The sequence below is a fragment of the Artemia franciscana genome, chromosome 2, assembly GCF_032884065.1.
Source record: "Artemia franciscana chromosome 2, ASM3288406v1, whole genome shotgun sequence".
NCBI lineage: Eukaryota > Metazoa > Arthropoda > Branchiopoda > Anostraca > Artemiidae > Artemia > Artemia franciscana.
Window position 1 is genome coordinate 37,474,078 of NC_088864.1, and position 19,478 is coordinate 37,493,555.

The 19,478-nt window shown below is 36.5% G+C and overlaps 1 protein-coding gene across 1 annotated transcript in view; it reads right to left on the reverse strand.

The window, feature by feature from the left end:
• Nucleotides 1-267: 267 nt before the first annotated feature.
• LOC136041157 (cysteine-rich hydrophobic domain-containing protein 2-like) overlaps nt 268-19,478 on the reverse strand; it is a 36,345-nt gene continuing 17,134 nt past the window's right edge. The window contains exons 3-4 of the mRNA XM_065725691.1: nt 10,399-10,518; nt 268-3,919 (exon numbers count right to left, since the gene is read on the reverse strand). Coding sequence (XP_065581763.1) covers nt 3,869-3,919; nt 10,399-10,518 — 171 coding nt within the window. The 3' untranslated portion in view covers nt 268-3,868. The remainder of the gene's footprint in view (nt 3,920-10,398; nt 10,519-19,478) is intronic.

A 19,478-nucleotide genomic window follows, 5' to 3' on the forward strand; every position in this document is an offset into this window, starting at 1 on the left:
ATGGCTGCCCCTTCCCCAGAGGAAAACTAATATAACAATAGCGCCTCGGATTATATGTCCAGTGTATCCCCGAGTCATGTCAGGTTTTTTGACACAGATCATTGTTTTCTGTCAAATTCGCAACTTGTAAATATGACAGATTTCTAAGAAACTTTTTATTTTGAAACCACTAGAATGTTTCACTTATTTTTTACAGTAGACTAATCAAAAAAGTAGACTAATTTGATTAGTAGACTAATGAAAAAAAGGCAAAAAGAACTACACTGCTAATCATAGAAAACAATTTATTTACGACCGTTGCACGACAGACTTTAGGGAGGAGAGTAATAAAGAGCAAGAAAAAAACAAAATGCAAAATTACAATAATTTCACTAAACTTTTATGAATATATAATGGGAGATCATCGGTATTAAAATATACTGAAACAAAGTGCCAAATATCGAACCACTCGCAAAAAAACAGGTGATGTAGCTAACCTAGAAGCACAATAAACCCAACATTAGTTCGATCGAAATCGACACTCAAGATTCGTATTCAAAAAGTAACATAGATACTAATTTCCACTTAGTCTAGTTTCGAAGAAAACGGGACTCAATTAGCTTGTGCTCTTGGATCTCTCAAAGGTGAATTCACCAGTGAAAAGAACGGCCTCAGTTGACCAGAACCTAAAACTGACCTTTATGAAAAAGCCTCGCATTACTAGACCCAAAAACGTCAGTAAAATTAAACTGAGAAACCCAAGATAATTTCATTTTCCCGAGAGTAGAAAAACTAAGATTGCCTATATGGGTTAATTTTGCTATTAGTATACACTACAAACTAAATACATATAAAACCTATACAAAATGTAATCTGTCAGCAAGGAGAGGACGCTTCCGTTGGCTATATTTGAACTATATAAAAACTAATGACTCCATGAAACAAGTAACGGAGTCAATTCACAACTAAAGATGCATCTCTGGTTTTAATAATGTGTCAATCACCCGGACAAAAAGAATATTCACAACAATCTGAGGGTTGCTAATGTATCTACGAACAAATACTGACCTTGAAAACGTTTTTGCATTGTCTTAATGATACTAATAAAAAAAAATATAAAAAAAAATTCGCCCTTCGACAGCCAAAACGTTTTTTTTTTTTTAGCATTTAATATAATTCCTCAGCTTTAAGGAATCTACTAATAAGAATAAAATACAAAAATTTCAAGATAAATGAGAAGTTCATAAACAAATGTAAGAGTGTTTTTGTATCTGAGAAGCACTTCATTATCCTTGGAGCTTTTTAATCTCACTTTTTTTTAAATGTTCAAGACAAAGGGCTGATATTATCCTTGGCAAAAAAAGAAAACAAATGACAAATCAATCATTGTCTGTGTGAAAACTGAGTAAGGTGACTGTTAAGACAGCATTTTGAAACAACGTGGAATTGTAACTTACTACAAAATCTTTTTTACTAAAGCATTAACCTAACTATTTACGGAAATTAGAGCAAACATTTACGATGACAGCTTACGCAAAAAGATTCAAAAAGTAGTTTCTATGTTTATCGACATCGATTTACATTTTTCTACACATACTATTAAAGCACTTTTCACTGGCTCGCTTAAATCACGAAGCTTATTAACATCATTAACGCAAAATTTGGCATGACTTTTAACAACCAAGAGCAACAACCCCCACAGAGAATTTCATGGGAATACTTCAAAAATTTTCTCTTTTAAAAAGTTTTTGTAACATCCAATTTTTTTTTCTCTTTAATTTATTTACATTTCTTTTACTTGTCTTCCTGTTCTGGCTAATTGATCGTTCTACACGTTTGCTCCTAGTATCTTTAATCCTCTGTTTTTAACTTCACCTAAAATTACTGACAAAAATTTAAAAGTTGTGCCTCTTTGCATGCTAGTGCGAGATATCCAACAAACAAGATTAATGCCTCTCAAAAATTACTAACGTAATGGACGAAATTTGACAAATTTTCGGTATAAAAGATGTTAGGAATATTTTATTGATTATAAAATCTGCTTCTATCTACTATTTGTAAGAAGTAGGCCTATATTAGATTTTTTTTTAAGACACTTCAATTACGATGTTATAGCATCGGAGTCGCAATGTCTCAAACGCCAGAAATGTTCACAAACAAGGAAACAATCCACTGTGTCTCATCAAGAACGACAAGACCTGGTCACCAGCATCAGGGCAGAGGGGCTACCAATCATTGAATACCAAAGGATGCTGATATTTTACCTGATTTGTGAAAGATTTTGTGTTTCCTGACACTGCAACCGCTATACCACATACATGTTACTAAAACCTGTCGCAAAACATTGGCTTATTTGACAGCATATTGTCATTAATTTTGAACATTTGCCTTGTACATAGTGAATATTAGTTAATTTTGTAACCATAGAAGCCTCTCCAGATGCGCTGCATTTTGGCATGAAAAAATTGACAAGATTGAATGAAAGGTTATACTGGTTAAATGCTTTAGCATAACAGATCATAAATATATTTTAAAAAGGTACATTGCTCTACATCATAAATAGTCAAAACATTTTAGGAAAAAACGACCTTGGCTCCTGCGCGTAAAAGCTGTAAAATTATATCGCTGTTACAAATATCCTAGCCATAGACACACACATCCAAAATCTTTTTCCCGAGAGAAAAAATCAAACGAAGTCAATTTTCAAGCCCATATTTTCTGGGTGGAGTCCTTCAGATCAATGTTATGAGGGAGAAATGGGGGGGGGGGTAAATTCCCAACACTCTTCCCTTCCTCCTTTGCAGGCATATTCAGAATCTTCTGTCAACTGAATCTATGCTTTAAAAGTTTTCCAAAGATTGTTTGAGTCTTCCTTTTAGGAAAATAATCTTATGGAGACAAAAGATTTTTCAATGTAAAAATTGACGCATATATAAGAAAAATGAAAACCTTTGAACTAACTAAGGCCAAATTTTTAAATCCTAGGCACAATCTTCTATTAGAAAAGAAGATTTGAGCAGTAATTCAACAAATAAAATAAGGTTATTAGATAATAAAACCTGAGAATCAAAAGAAAGAAAATCAGGCCGCTATTAGAATCAAAAGAGGTTGTCGTTGGTGTATTTACCGAATTAACAGAATAATGTGTTAAAAAGGGAAGACTCACTAAAACTGGGCTAGACATTAGAATTTCTCAGGTCTCTGATAATTAATAATATCGTTGTGAGAAGCTTATATTATGTAATATAATAGTAGACGCGTTTTCACACTTTGTGCATCATAAAATAAACAAGAAACACAAAAATAAAAATCACAGTGGATAAAAATAGCTACAAGAGCGAAGGGAGGAACACAGAGGGATTCATGGCCTCATCCCAAAATTGGTCCGATGGATCCCTCCCAGATAATTTGGAAAAAAACGGCCTGCTCACACTCGTAGATGAAAGAAAGCCCCTCCCACGTAAAAAACAACACTTCTAATAGCCCATCCCCTGACCATTTTGGATCTAAGCATCTATTACTTTCGAGACCAATAAAAAATATATAGCCTTTCCAATATTAGGCAGGAAGCTTCAAAATACCTTCAAAAATACTTGACACATATTTACCCCTCGAAGATTCTTTTCAAGTTTAGAAATTAAAGTAGAGAGAGAAAGAGAGAGATTGTAAAAAAAAACTCATTATAATCCGCTAAAAGAGAAAAGAGAATAATCCGCATATGGCTATAGCTAAAATAGGAAACGTTCACACGCAAATAAAGGTCAAGCAAATTAAATAAACAGTCAAATACGCGAGCACCAAACCAAAATAAAGCACCCTGGTTTTGTCTTATTTTTCATAGATGGCTGCCAAAGATAAGGGAACAAATCACAGTTTTGAACCGAATTCCCTAGTCAGGACGGTCAATGGGTACCTTGGGTAAGAATCGTATCACCAAAACCTGGAAAAAAAAGAAAAACAATAATTCATATACGACTTTATATAGACGAAGACAAGTCTATAGTAGCGGCTCAACAGAAGATAATTGCAATCTTGAGTCAAGATTTTATGGGGAATTCTCCAAAGCCAATTTCAAAATTCATATTTGCAATTGTCAGAGATGAGACAACTCGCCTGTCTCTGCAAATTTATTTATTCCGTCACTTTTTCTTTTTTAACACAACGAAAGGCTGCCTCATTTTTTTTTAATCAAAGAATTATTTAAATTTGTTATGTGAGACATGGTAATAAACAGTCTAGGATAGTCTTTTATCATGTAAAGCTGACATTAGAGATGTCCACGGGACAACGTCAGGACTGTCAACTGAGAAACAGTAATTTATTCCATCATTTCACCATTTTCATTGAAGTCAGTTTCTAGTTACACGTTTTGGTTAGATAGAAAAATTACAAACAATCTCTTTCTCCGCTCAGAAAAAAAGAAAGAAATTTCACAAACTCACTGAAACATAAATCATTGGTGCGTTCAGCTATTGTAAATCCTATCAACGACTCTTCTTGATCTATCAATCCTATTTTAATCTCTATTGAGTCCTTTTAGGTCTTTAATTAGTCCATGTTGTCTTTGATAGTTTGAATTTTTTTCGCTGTTTATCGTTTTTGTTTATTTATAATACACCGTACTTCACGTTTGTTATACTTTTACGGGTAATAAAGTCCATTCATAAGTCCTTTTAGGGAGAGTTAAACGAAAAGCATTGTTTTACCAAATAAAAAGTAAGTTATATTAAAATTGTAATAATTGCGTGTAAAAATTTGAGATAAGAATTTTTGCAAGAATTTTTTTATTTTCAACACAAATAATCGTCACAAGAACTTGCTGAATACTACTTACCTCAACATTGAGCCAAAATGTAAACGTAAAAATATCTACAATTACATGTTAAATACGATTGTTTAAGCAGTAAGACAACGATTGTAGACTAGATGGTAAAAATTCAGCGATTTCCAATTCTGTTTTTTTCTTTAGCCATATCTGATCAAACTCTATATTACAACTAAAAACAAAATGTTTAGGCAAACATATATTAAACACACGTACTAACTAGGAATGCATTTTTATTCTTTTGATTCATATTCTTTCACTTTTTTTTACCTTAGTCATGAGCCAGTCGCCTCCACTCCTTAATGAAGAAGGGGGTTAAGCGATTCAGTATTAAAACTAGACTAAATTGTTTATTAACGTTTCCAAAGTTGCAATCATTCAGGTTCCTCCAGGGTCAAAAACATAGAGGTCGGCTAGAACTGAGACTGAAGTAAATAGAAGCATTATCCTTTCTGAAGAAACGGAAGCCATACAAAACCTAATGAAAACAACTTGGAAGACTGAGATGCCTTCCTTGATAAAACCTGACAAAAAGAAAAGTGATAAGACTGACTCTTGAAAAATTAATACTGCAAATAAGTACAAAATATTTATAATCACTAAGACTTTATATTTAATTAGAAACACCTTTCCAGCATTGACAAAGCAATCAAAAAGCATCAAGAGGTGCTAGATCCCCTCATAAATTGCGAAATCCTAAAAATATTTAAATATTGAAAATCCGAATACTTAATAAAGCCATAACCTTCAGGAAAACTGTACTGAATTAATACTGAATCAGTGTTAGATGGCAATTTTTTCTCATCAGGCAGTTTTTTTTTTTCAAAACGAGTTTTTCGACTTTTCATTACTATGGGCTGTGGTTCACCTTTTACTAAATTGCAACAACTGCTGCAACCATGATTACCTTTTCGCCTTTTACTAAGTTGCAGCAACTGCTGCAACCGTGATATAATATAGGGTTTGTTCTTGACTATAACCTCCGTATGACATCATAAGTAATTGAACAGTGCTATTTGACCTAGTTTATTCGACTGTACGAATCATCTTCAATTTTTTATCGACTATATAGCTAAACTTAGTAATGCTTTGAAGAAGGCAAAAAAATTTAAATATTTATTTGCATAAGTTACCTCTGAAAACAAAAATGACGTGTTACATTTTCATTTTTTAAATTTTTCTCTTAAATCGTGGGATTTAAATTTGGCTATTATAAACTAAATATAACAGAAAACGAATACAACTGAAAAGTTCGTTGTTAATGGACTCCATTTTCTTGAAAACTGTTTTTTAAAAAACACGAAGCAAATTTAGTCCTATCTTTCATTTTTACTCTATTTTTAACGAAATTAACAATTCGTTAGAAAGAAATCAAAATGTACTTAATCGCTATAGAATGAGACGTAAATTCAGATTCAGATTCATTTATTCAAAAATTCATATTCATTAAAATCTTTGACTTGCCCAAATGACGTAAATAGCGACGAAGACCACACTGCTTTTCCATCACAAACATCAAAAACAAGAAGAACAATAGGGAATTCTTTTCGCAAGACAGTGGAAACCTAATTTGAAGGAATATTTTGGCCCTATGTTCAAGGGCCGTCCCCAGTAAAACATTAATATAAAGAAGAAGAAAAACTTACAACAACAAATAAACCAATAGAACTAAAATGAAATTTTTTTTTTAGAACACTCCCAGCATCCTTGCTTCAGCAAAGTTCAACCAGGACTAATAAATAAAGTGAGATGAAACAAGGCAATTCACTGAAATAAAAGAAGAATAATCAAAAACGCGCTTTTAGTGCTAATCTTGCTTTTTTGGAAGCTGCCCTTAAAGGTCTATTTGTGACTGGTTCTGTGTTAATATCTACTGGTTTTCTAAAATATTTTGTACGATTGTTTTTAATTAAATTTGTGTATAGAGCATTTAGTGAATATTCCCCCAAATCCCTGTTTAAAGAAATATTATTAATCTTAAGCCTGATTTCAATTGCTTCTCGAACTACCTGCTTTATGCCTAGGTTATTGCTAATAAGGACGGATTCTTCAAAAAGTATTTTGTGGCTAGGATTTTCGAAAACATGGCTGCTTAAAGTAGAATCAAAAGAAACATTAGCAACACTAGAATTTAGAGCTTTGGTGATAACATCTTTTTGCTGTTGTAGGCGTTTCTCTAAATTCTGGTGAGTTCTGCATAGTATTTGTCACAGTCGCATGGTATTTGATAGACCCCTCTTTGGCGAGTAAGTGTGGTTTTATCTTTACCAGAATTTAAGAGATTTATGATTTTGAAATTATTGGTAAATACAACATACAGATTATTTTGTGTGCAGACTTTTTTTAAGATTCGTAGTGATTTTTGGGACGTTTGGGAGATAAACTATGTTGGAGGGCTTGTCGCGATTCTCACACGGTAAACTACTAATAATTTTACGGGAGTGTCTCTTCAGTCTATGGTTAATTGTATTATTAATAAATAAAATAGGATACCCATTTCTAAAAAGTATGTTCCTGATAAATTTTAGTTCTGCTGTGATGTAGGAATCAGAACAAATGTTTAGGACACGATCGACGTGAGAGATTACGACAGCTCTTTTAACTTGTGGGGGGTGTTTTGAATCAGTCACAAATAGACCTTTGAGGTCAGCAGCCAAAACAGCAAGATTAGCTCTAAAAACGCGTTTTTAATTATTATTCTTTCATTTCAATGAATTGCCTCGTTTCATCTCACTTTATGTATCAGTCCTGGTTGAATTTCGCTGAAGTAAGGATGTTGGGACTGTTTAAAAAAAAAAAATTATTTTAGTTCTATTGGTTGTATGTTGTTGCAAGTTTTTCTTCTTCTATATATTTATGTTTTGCTGAGGACGGCTCTTGGACATAGGGCCGAAATATTCATTCAAATTAGATTTCCACTGTCTTGCGAAATGAATTCCCTGCTGTTCTTCTTGTTTTTGATGTTGTTATAGAATGAATCTTATAAGTAATTTGAAAACCTCAGTATTGTACACTGTTGCCGTTGTGGGAGTAATATATTACTTAGAAAGGAAGAAGAATGAGCCGGTTCTGGATAATTTTGGTATTGTTGATACAACTTGCATTGGCAGTATAAGAGGATTATTTTCAAAATTAATTGAAAATAAAAGCAAGGAAAACGTAGGGTCTGTCCCAGAAAGTGAATAAAAGTCTACAAGATGACACAATTTTTTTGATTGTTGAACAGGGGAAAAAGAAAATCCTTTCTTCGTTGTTGGACGTCAACTAAAACAACTAAAATAGATGGAAATAAGGAAATTGTCACCGATGAGGTTATGAAAATAGGTTTAAAATCATCTTTGTTCAAGAAAATTGGGTTTGAAGATTGAAACTGTGACTTTCATAGATTGCTGATTGATAAATTCGCTTCAATATAAAAAATGCACCTGTGTTCTGTTTCAGTGTATCGTTGTTGAGTTCTACATACAAATGTACCAGTGCTCAGATCTATTTGTAAATGTGGGATATGAAAGAAAGGGTAACATGTTTGGCCTTTACTTTCTGAAAAAACAAAGGGCATTCAGTTGTTGCTACAACTTGCATTGGCAGTATAAGAGGATTATTTTCAAAATTAATTGAAAATAAAAGCAAAGAAAACGTAGAGTCTGTCCCAGAAAGTGAATAAAAGTCTACAAGATGACATAATTTTCTTGATTGTTGAACAGGGGAGAAAACATTACTGAGAATATGGAAACGCGCAAATTATATTAGTAAAAAGAAAATCCTTTCTTCGTTGTTGGAGGCCAACTAAAACAATTAAAATATTGAAACAAGGAAATTGTCACCGATGAGGTTGTGAAAATAGGTTTAAAATCATCTTTGTTGAAGAAAATTGGGTTTGAAGATTGAAACTATGACTTCCATAGGTTGCTGATTGATAAATTCGTTTCAATATAAAAATGTACCAGTGTTCAGGTCTATATTTAAGTGTATCAGTGTTGAGTTATACATGCAAATGTACCAGTGCTCAGATCTATTTGTAAATATCGGACATGAAAGAAAGGGGGACATTTTTGACCTTTACTTTCTGAAAAGACGAAGGGCATTTAGGTGACAATTTCAGAGAATGTCGAGGGGAGTGTTGAACTAAATCGAAATATATTCTATGTATACGGGTTGTCAAAATGGCGTAACTCAGGAACAACTGAGTATATTAATATTGACCTTTCAGAAAATGATAAGGAAGATGATCGATTGACCAAAATACTACTACTATCACAATTACCGCTGCTACTAGAACTGCTATATGGTAATCAAATACCGTATATTCTCAGTTTCATAGATTATGAGCAAGCGTTAGATTCAACTGATAGAGGATCTTTAACGAAACTCCTATCCTTATATTGTATACCATACAAATACACTAAAGTAATTAGTCTTACGTGCTATATACGAGAAAAACATTGCTGCGGGTAAGGTAGGAAATAAGGTTAGCAGCTGGTTTCGTATTAAATCAGGAGTTGAACAAGGTTTCATTATATTTCCATTTATATGGATAATCTAGATGGACTTTGCCCTAAGGAGCACAGCAACAGTAATAGGAGAACACAGAATCAAATGGGGAAGTAAAACTCTCCTAGACTTAGATTATGCTGACGATTTAAACATCCTAGATGGAAATGTTAGCAAAATGAATTAATTTTTAGAGGTTTTGCGAGTTCAGGGTGCAAAAATAAGATCTGAAAATTAATGTCAAGAAGACTAAGTCGCAAAGACTAGAAATAAGTGAAGGTGAAGAGGTGATGCTGGGTAGCGTCAAGATCGATCAAGCTCACAGTTTCACTTACCTAGGTAGCGTCAGTAGTAAAGATGGTGGGCACAGAGAAGACGTTAAAGGTAGGATAGCCAAGAACCAGGGTGTTTTTTCCTTCACAGTTGATTTTTTTTTTTGAAGAATAGGAAGATAAGTCTGGGAACCAAGATTATGATATTAGAAGCTACAGCGATGAAATTGGCCAAGCATAGTCCTGAAGAGTGGACGCTCCGAAAAACGGAAGAGGATTTGCTAGATGTTTTCCAGAGAAATTGCCTACGAATTATTTGTGTACCCGAATGACTGACCAAATCTCAAACAGTAAACCGTACGAAAATTTCGGTCGAATCCCGCTTTCTGGGACTATAATGACATAGAAGATGAGTTGGCTAGGATACAGTCTGTGGATAAAAGATGACAAATTACCAAAGATTGTCCTTGTCGGCCAACCGCCTAAGCCAAACAAAAAACAGGTCGCTCCCGAATAAGGTGGGAGGATGTAACAGAAAAAGATTTAAGGGAAATGGGAATGTCTTACGAGGGCTTAAAGAGAGACCCTTTGAACAGATTGGGATGGAGGAGGAACGTGCATAGCTGCGTTGGTCTCAGGCAACTTTTTTTTTGCAATTGTAGTAATCAATCTTAAGATATGATTAATTTTAATGTGTTTATGAGGCCACTGAACATTAGCCTAAAACTAATAAATTTTGTCATTTGTTGCCAATTAAATCAGGTGACTAAACGTCCAATTAATACAAAAGCGGAGATGAACCACTCTGTCAAAAAAAAAAAAAATACTTACATATTCTGTTAATGAGGGGCTTCCACCACCACGATATCTTGTGAGACTCCACTGAAGACCCAATTTTTTATACAGTCGTTCATTTTCCCATTCAACGGCTTTTTCAACATTCTGCCGCGTCTAGGCAAAAAAGAGTAAATGAAAATCTCTTTTTAAAGACTGCTACCCCCCACCCCCCAAAAAAAGTGGTAAAACCAAAAAATCCATATGAAAGCACTGCAGTGACTGATTTTCATGAACATGGGGAATATCACTCTAGTGCATCTTAAGCAAATACGTCTCGCAGTTTTACCACTTTATTCTTTCCCTTGACAAGAAAGAGAGAAAAATTTGCAAAATTTAGCAGAAAGCTTCGCAAATGTTTTTTTTAAATATTCAATCTAGTTTATAAAAATGTTTGATTTCAAACCTAGAAGGGAAGGGGGGTTGTTCAGAGGAACAATAAGCATGGTTCTGATTCAAACACTCGAAACATAACAGGTGGAGCCTTTTGAGCTCCCTAAGAGTCAAAGGAAAGGGATCCCCCAGCCTGTAGCTTGCATTGTTTCATTGCCTTTCCCTGGTGGATATTTGACCATGTTTCAGAACTTTAACGTGTACAAGAGACAATAGGAACTCATCTATAATAAGCAATACAACTGCTCTAACGGAAAAAAAAAACAACACATAAAGTTAATTATTAAAAAACAGGAGGAAAAAAACTAAATTATTTGATAAGATGAAGTTACAATTGATATCATAAGCAGCACAATAGCGCTGCGTAAGTAAAGAGCGATGTGAGCACAATGTATTATTTATTTCTTCATTTTCTTTGTTTTTTTTGAGGGTTTTAGACCAGGGCACTTTGCATTGAAGGAGTTATCGTAGAAACTTCGAAAGGGGCTAATTCGATTGGAAACAGTCGAAAGTGATTGCAAGGCACTTAACCCCGCTCCCACATCCGCCATTTTCTCAAACATATCCAATCAAAATTTGTATACAGTCATTTTGTTCAAAGTAAATGAAAGGTCCAGAAATTCTGTCTTTGAGGATGACAAAGTTCCCCCCCCACAGCCCTCAAGGCAAGGGTTGTAAGTTGTGCCCTTGGAGCACATAAGGTATATATAGAAAAGGTGATCGTACAAACTTCAGAGGGGGCTAATTGGATTGGTAATTAGAACTTCTGGTGCCCTTTGAAGATTCAGTGATTGGAAGGTGGATACCTCCCCCCCCCCAAACCTCGTATTTTCCCGAAACGCAACTGACAGAAATTTTGAGATGACCATTTGTTATCGTAGAAACTTCGAAAAAGACTATCAAAAAGGCTAGTGCCCTATTAATAGTCAAAAGCGATTGGAAAGCAACTAGCCCCCCTCCTACACCCACCATTTTCCCAAACACATCCGATCAAAAACTTTGAAATAGGCGTTTTGTTAAACGTAAATAAAAGATCCAGAAATTATGTCTTTGATGATGACAACCCAACGAGAGCTCTCAGGCCAAGGGTTGTAAGTTGTGCCCTGGGGACACATAACGTATAAATAGAAAGTGTGATCGTATTAACTTCGGAGGGGGTTCATTGGATTGGTAATTAGAAGTTCTAGTGCCCTTTTTGAGAGTAAAAAAGGGTACCCCTCCCATCCTCAGAGGGGACTCTTTTCGATATTAAGAGTGATGGTAGATCGATAGTGATCGGAATGTAGATATCCCCCCACACCTCGTGTTTTCCTGAAATGTATCTGATAGAAATTTGGAGATGGTCATTTGTTGTCGTAGAAACTTCGAAAAGAGCTCATTCAATTGGAAATTGAAAGGGCTAGTTCCTTTTAATAGTCGAAAGTGATTGGAGGGCAACTAGCCCCTCCTCCTACGCCCTTCGTTTCCCCAAACATATCAAATCATAATTTTGAGATAGCCATTTTGTTCAACGTAATTGAAAGGCCCAGAAATTACGTCTTTGAAGATGACAACCCCTCCCTCCATAGCCCTCGGGGCAATTGTTGTAAGTTAGACCCTGGGGGCATATAAGGTATATACAGAAAGGGTGATCCTACAAACTTTGGAGGGGGCTCATTGGATTGGTAACCAGAAATTCTAATGCCTTTTTTTACGATTCAGAGTGATCGCAGGGTGGATACCCCCCCCCCACACACACACACACCAGTTATTTCCCCAAAATGCACCTGATAGAAATTTTGAGATGGCAATTTGTTGTCGTAGAAACTTCGAAAAGAGTTCACTCAATTGGAAAATGAAAGTACTAGAGCCCTTTTTAATGCTCAAAATTGATCGGAGGGCAACTGACCCCCCCCCCCCACACCCATCATTTCCCCAAACACATCCAATCAAAATTTTGATATAGCCATTTTGTTCAACGTAATTGAAAGGTCCAGAAATTCTGTCTTTGAGGATGATAACCCTGTCTTTGAGGATGACAAAGTCTGTCTTTGGGGATAAACAAAAAGGGCTAGTGCCCTTTTAATTGGTCAAAAGCCATTGAAGGGCGAAAAGCCCCCCCCCATCCACGCCCATAAATTCCCAAAACACAACAGATCAATATTTTGATATTGCCATTTTGTTCAGCATAGTTGAAAGGTCTAAAAAGTATGTCTTTGACAACCCCCATACATTCTAAAGACCAGAACATAATTTGCTACTATACATATAACAACTACTATAACTACTGTACAGGTCAAACTCAGAATGAGCAAAAATTAACATGAGTAAGCCTGATAACCCCCATGACTTCTCAAGGCCAAAACACAATTTGCACTTTACTGAAAACAAAATGCGTTTGAAATGTTTTCACTTTTCTTACTTTCATAAATAAAAAATTACCAAAAATTTTAAGGAATAAACATTAGTACATGTCAATTAAAGTGACAATCCACGGTCATTTGCTTTTTAGTAATTGTTTTTTTTTTATCAGTAAAGCAAAATTGTGTTCTGGTCTTAAGAAGGCATGGGGGTATTCAGGACTACTCTTGCTAATTTTTGCTCGCTTTGAGTTTGAATTGGCTATTTATTGTAATTTCTGTTCGTTTTGAGTTTCATTTATTTATTGACAGTGATTTGTGGTAGTTTTATGCTTAGAAGATTATTTGACTCTATTTATGCTCATATATTAATAAACAGAAAAAACTATCGGGAAAACATCAAGGCATAGCATAGAATCAATAGCTTCCAAGCATGCAAGATTTGTCTACTTGAGGCTATATTGCCAGAAGAGAGAAAAAAAAAAAAAAAAAAAAAAAAAAAAAACAAGAGCTAAGAGCTCATATGGCACTTGTGACGAGGCAAGAAGAGCTAAGAGCCAAGAGATCATATGGTATGAGCTCTAACAAAATTCTATGAATCAATAGATTGATTTAAAAAGGAAAATAAGAGGCTTAAAGTCGGTCAAGATTTAAAATAAGAGCTCTGAGTCACAAAGTCCTTCTAAATATCAAAATTCATTAAGATCCGATCACCCACTCGTAAGTTATAAATACCTAATTTTTTCGATTTTTTCCTCTCCCTTTTGCCCCCCAGATGGTCGAATCTGGGAAAACGACTTTATCAAGTCAAATTTTGCAGCTCCCTAACACGCCTACCAATTTTCATCGCCCTAGCACGTCCAGAAGCACCGAACTCGCCAAATCACTGAACCCCTCCCCCCAACTCCCCCAAAGAGAGCGAATCCAGTACGATTCTGTCAATCACGTATCAAGGACATTTGTTTATTCTATCCACAAAGCTTCATTCCGATTCCTCCACTCCAAGTGTTTTTCCAAGATTTCCCCCTCCAACTCTCCCCAATGTCAAAAGATCTGGTCAGGATTTGAAATAAGAGCTCTGAGACATGAATTCCTTCTAGAAATCAAATTTCATTACGATCCGATCATCTATTCGTAAGATATAAATAGCCCAATTTTCATGTTTTCCAAGAATTCCGGTTTCCCCCTCCAACTCCCCCGAATGTCACAGGATCTGGTCGGAATTTGAAATTAGAACTTTAAAGCACAAGATCCTTCTAAAAATCAAATTTCATTAAGATCTGGTCACCCTTTCGTAAGTTACAAATACCTCAATTTTCAAAATTACCCCCCCCCCAATTCCACCAAAGAGAGCAGATCCGGTCCAGTTATGTCAGTCACGTATCTTAGACAGGTTTCTATTCTTCCCATCCAGTTTCATCCTGATCTCACCGCTTTAAGTATTTTCTAAGATTCCCGGTCCCCCCAACTGCCCCCCCCCCAATTACGCTTGATCCGGTTGAGATTTAAAATAAGATATCGGAGTTACGAGGTCCTTCTAAATATGAAGTTTCATGAAGATCCGATCACTCCTTCGTAAGTTAAAAATACGTCATTTTTTCTTATTTTTTAGAATTACCCCCCCCCCACCGCAATTGAGCGGATCCGTTCCAATTATGTAAATCACGTATGCAAGACTTCTGGTTATTGTTCCAACGAAGTTTCATCCCAATCCCTCCAATCTAAGCGTTTTCCATCATTTTAGGTTTCCCCACCCCAAACTTCCCCCAATGTCACCAGATCCGGTCAGGATTTAAAATAAAAGCTTTGAGACACGATATCCTTCTAAATATCAAATTTCATGGAGATCCAATCACCCGTTCGTAAGTTAAAAATACCTCATTTTTTCTAATTTTTCAGAATTAACCCCCCCCCCAACTACCCCAAAGAGAGCGGATCCGTTCTGGTTATGTCAATCAAGTATCTAGGACTCGTGTTTTTTTTCCACCAAGTTTCATCCCGATCCCTCCATTCTAAGTGTTTTCCAAGTTTTAGGTTTCCCCCTCCCAACTCCCCCACCCCAATGTCACCAGATCCGGTCGGGTTTAAAATAAGAGCTCTGAGCCACCATATCCTTCTAAATATCAAATTTCATTGAGATCCGATCCCCCGTTCGTAAGTTAAAAATACCTCATTTTTTTTAATTTTTCAGAAATCCCCCCCCCCAACTACCGACAAAGAGAGCGGATCCGTTCCGTTTATGTCAATCATCTATCTAGGACTTGTGTTTATTTTTCCCACTATGTTTCATCCCGATCCCTCACTCTAAGTGTTTTCCAAGTTTTAGGTTTCCCCCTCCCAACTCCCCGCCCCCATCACCAAATCCGGTCGGGATTTAAAATAAGAGCTCTAAGACACGATATCCTTCTAAACATCAAATTTCATTGAGATCCGATCACCCGTTCGTAAGTTGAAAATACCTCATTTTTTCTAATTTTTAAGAATTACTCCCCCCCCCCCAACTACCCCAAAGAGAGCGAATCAGTTCCGATTATGTCAATCATGTATCTGGGACTTGCACTTATTTTTCCCATCAAGTTTCATCCCGATCCCTCCACTCTAAGTGTTTTCCAAGATTTTAGGTTTCCCCCCTCCAACTCCCCCCAATGTCATCAGACCCGGTCGGGATTTAAAATAAGAGCTCTGAGACACAATGTCATTCCAAACATCAAATTTCATTAAGATCCAATCACCCGCTCATAAGTTAAAAATACTTAATTTTTTCTATTTTTTCCGAATTAACCGGCCCCCACTCCCCCCCCCCAGATGGTCAAATCGGGAAAACGACTATTTCTAATTTAATCTGGTCCGGTCCCTGATACGCTTGCCAAATTTCATCGTCCTAGCTTACCTGGAAGTGCCTAAAGTAGCAAAACCGGGACTTTAGGTTTTCCCCCTCCAACTCCCCCCAATGTCATCAGATCCGGTCGGGATTTAAAATAAGAGCTCTGAGACACAATATCATTCCAAACATCAAATTTCATTAAGATCCAATCACCCGCTCATAAGTTAAAAATACTTAATTTTTTCTATTGCTTGCGAATTAACCGGGCCCCCATTCCCCCCCCCCAGATGGTCAAATCGGGAAAACGACTATTTCTAATTTAATCTGGTCCGGTCCCTGATACGCTTGCCAAATTTCATCGTCCTAGCTTACCTGGAAGTGCCTAAAGTAGCAAAACCAGGACCGACAGACAGACAGACAGACCGACAGAATTGGCGATTACTATATGTCACTTGGTTAATACCAAGTGCCATAAAAACGGTAGAACAATACAGCCTATCATTGCAGTAATGACCCTTCTTTCTTTAGCTTTATCAGAGCCAACATTCTAATGTTGCCATAAGTAAAGGGCCATAAGGCTTCAATGAATCATTTTCCCCCTAGAGTCATTTCATATGGAAGGAGTGGTCACAGAAACTTCAGAGGGGGGCTTATTCAATTGAAAATTAAAAGTTATAGTGCCCTCTTTAAGAGTCAAAATTGATCAGAGGGCAACTGCACTCATACCCTTTTTAGCTGCCCCGGCCCCTAACACATCCGATCAAAATTTTAGATGGTTATTTGTTCAAGATAGTCTAAATGTCAAAGAATTATGCCTCTGGGGATTACATGACCCCTAACAGCCTCAGGGGCAATTGCTGCAAGTAACGAGGTTGCCCATTGTTTACAGATAGGTTTTGTTCTTTACGAATGAGGCATGTTTGATCCTGGGTATCAAAAAGGCTCAGAGCACTAAGGTTAAACTTTCAGATAATGTTGAGGGGGATGTTGAACAAGATCAAAACACTCTAAGTGCCTTCTTTTTGTCAGTGTCTGTTGTTTAGATCACACCCCCATCCTAAACACTAATTCAAACTTTGATATAGCAATGTTTATGACCAAATGGACAAAACTGTGATTCTGGGAATGAATTGACCCCCAGAGCCCTCGGGGCAAGGGTTTTAAATTATGCAAATTGCACAATTTTTACATAAATAATTTATTATTGGGAAAGGGGGGAATTTTTGATCCTGGTTGGGTCCAAAAAATCCCAGGTTAACAAGATGAAACTTCCAGGAATAATAAGGGGTATGCTGAACTAATCGCAAGACACTAGTTGCATCCATTTTTATTAAAAAGCTATATTAACAATGTCTGAAAAATGGCCCAGGGTATTATTAAAAACTTTCAGGGTATGTTGACGCGGATGTTGAAAACTGAACGGAGGGCAACCAGCCCCGTCCACTTTGCCCTTTTAAGATGCCACCGCTTAACACTGATCAAAATTCTGAGAAAGCGATTTTGTTCAAAATAGTCAAAAGGTTCAACAACTATGCCTCTAGGGATGAGATGACCCCCCCCCCCAGCCCCGGGACAAGGGCAATGATGTTTTGAACATTACTTACATTTAGGATTTATTATTGGGAAATGAAGCAACATGTTAATAGTAATGCGCGGATGTTTGATCCGGGACGGGTCTGAAAAGGAATATTGAACCAAACTTCCGAACTGAAGGAAACATCGGGGAATGCTTAACTAAATCAGAAGACACTAGGTTATCACAGGGCATATCTGCAATATATAAGAAACGTCTAAGGGTATTGAGTTGTAGGGCTGCTACTACTACTACTACTGAGGATGCAACTTCGAATTTGACGACTACTCTGACTGTGACAACTTTCGACGTCGATTACTACTGCGACTACTTGCGACTTTTTGTGACTGCGACAATAACTACGACTACTTGCGACTACGATGGTGACTATGACTACTTCCGACTGTAAATTCTTGCGACTTCAAATACATAACACTGCGACTACTTGCGACTGCAATGGGGACCACTTACTACTGTGAACGTTTGCGACTACGACTGCAAATGCTTGTGCCTGCTACTACTACTGCTGCTGCTGCTATTAAAATTGCTACTACTACTACTACTATTGAACTAAATCGAAAGAAGTTAATTGCATTGATGTTATCAAAAGGGTTGATCTGCAATATCCCAAGAATGGCTAAGGATACAAGCCTAAGTTGAAAATTTCAAGGAAAATTGAGGGGAATGTTGAAAAATAAAAAGTCACTATCTCCATCCAGGTGCTCAAAAGGCTCCGTAGTATCTCAAGAACTGCTAAGGGTACTAAGCAGAAACTTAAAGAGACTGTGAGAATGCTACTAAAAGAAAATCAGAAGGGGGGGGGGGTATGACACTAAATGGAACTACATTAAGTACATCCAAAGTGGCATAAAAAGGGCACATCTTAGCGTATCTATATTAATCTCAAGAACAGCTATGGGCATTAAGTTGAAACTTTCAAAAAGGATGTTAAACTAAATCAAAAGACACATTATGCATCCAGGTTGAAAAAACAACATATCCTCAATAGCCCAAGAACAGTTAAGGGTTATTAAACTGGAACTTTCCGATAATATTGAGAGGGACACTGAATTTAAACACTCTGCATCGTGGTTATGAAAAGGCCGTATCTGCAGTATAGAAACGAAAAGCGGGTCGCCCCCGATTAGGGTGGAGGAAGTCGTAAGGAAAGATTTAAGGGAAATAGGAAACTTCTTTTGAGGGTGTAAAGAGGGAGGCTTTTAACAAATTGGGATGGAGGAGGAGCGTACGTAGCTGGGTTGTCCTCAGGCAGCTTGGTGCTGCAGTAAATTGTTCGGAGTAACAATAGTAGTAGTACCTGCAGTATCTCAGAAAAGGATAAAATTATTAAGTTGAAGCTTTTAGGAAGTATCGATTGGGATGTTGAACTAAATTAAAACGCACCTTGTGCATTTAGATTATCAAAGTGGTATGTCTGCAATATATCAGGAGCAGTTAAGGGTTTAAAGGTGAAATTTTTAAAGAACGGCGAGGCGGATGTTATGTGTATTCCAAAGATGATGATATGTGCCTCCCAATGGGCAATAGGGTCTATCTATAATATCTCAGGAACAGCTGATGGTATATAGTTAAAATTTTCAAGGAATACTGAGGGGATATTGAACTAAATCAAAAGACTAATGTGCCCCCAGGTTGTAACTTTGACTACATAAAAATGATGTGTGTAATATCTGATGAACAGCTAGGGTATTAAGTATGAACTTCCAGAGAATTTTGAGAGAGATGCTCAACTCAATCAAAATACATCATGTAAACCCAGGTTGTCAGAATGACACCTTTTACGCGCTGTACTCAGCAAAACGCTCGTCAGAGTCATAAGTAAAAGAGTCTAATGAGTCAGGAAAAAGAGAGCTGAGTAATTCCTCTGTTACATATTTTTTCTCTTATTCCATTTTATTCACGGTGGCCGGCGTTTACCCCCTCCCCC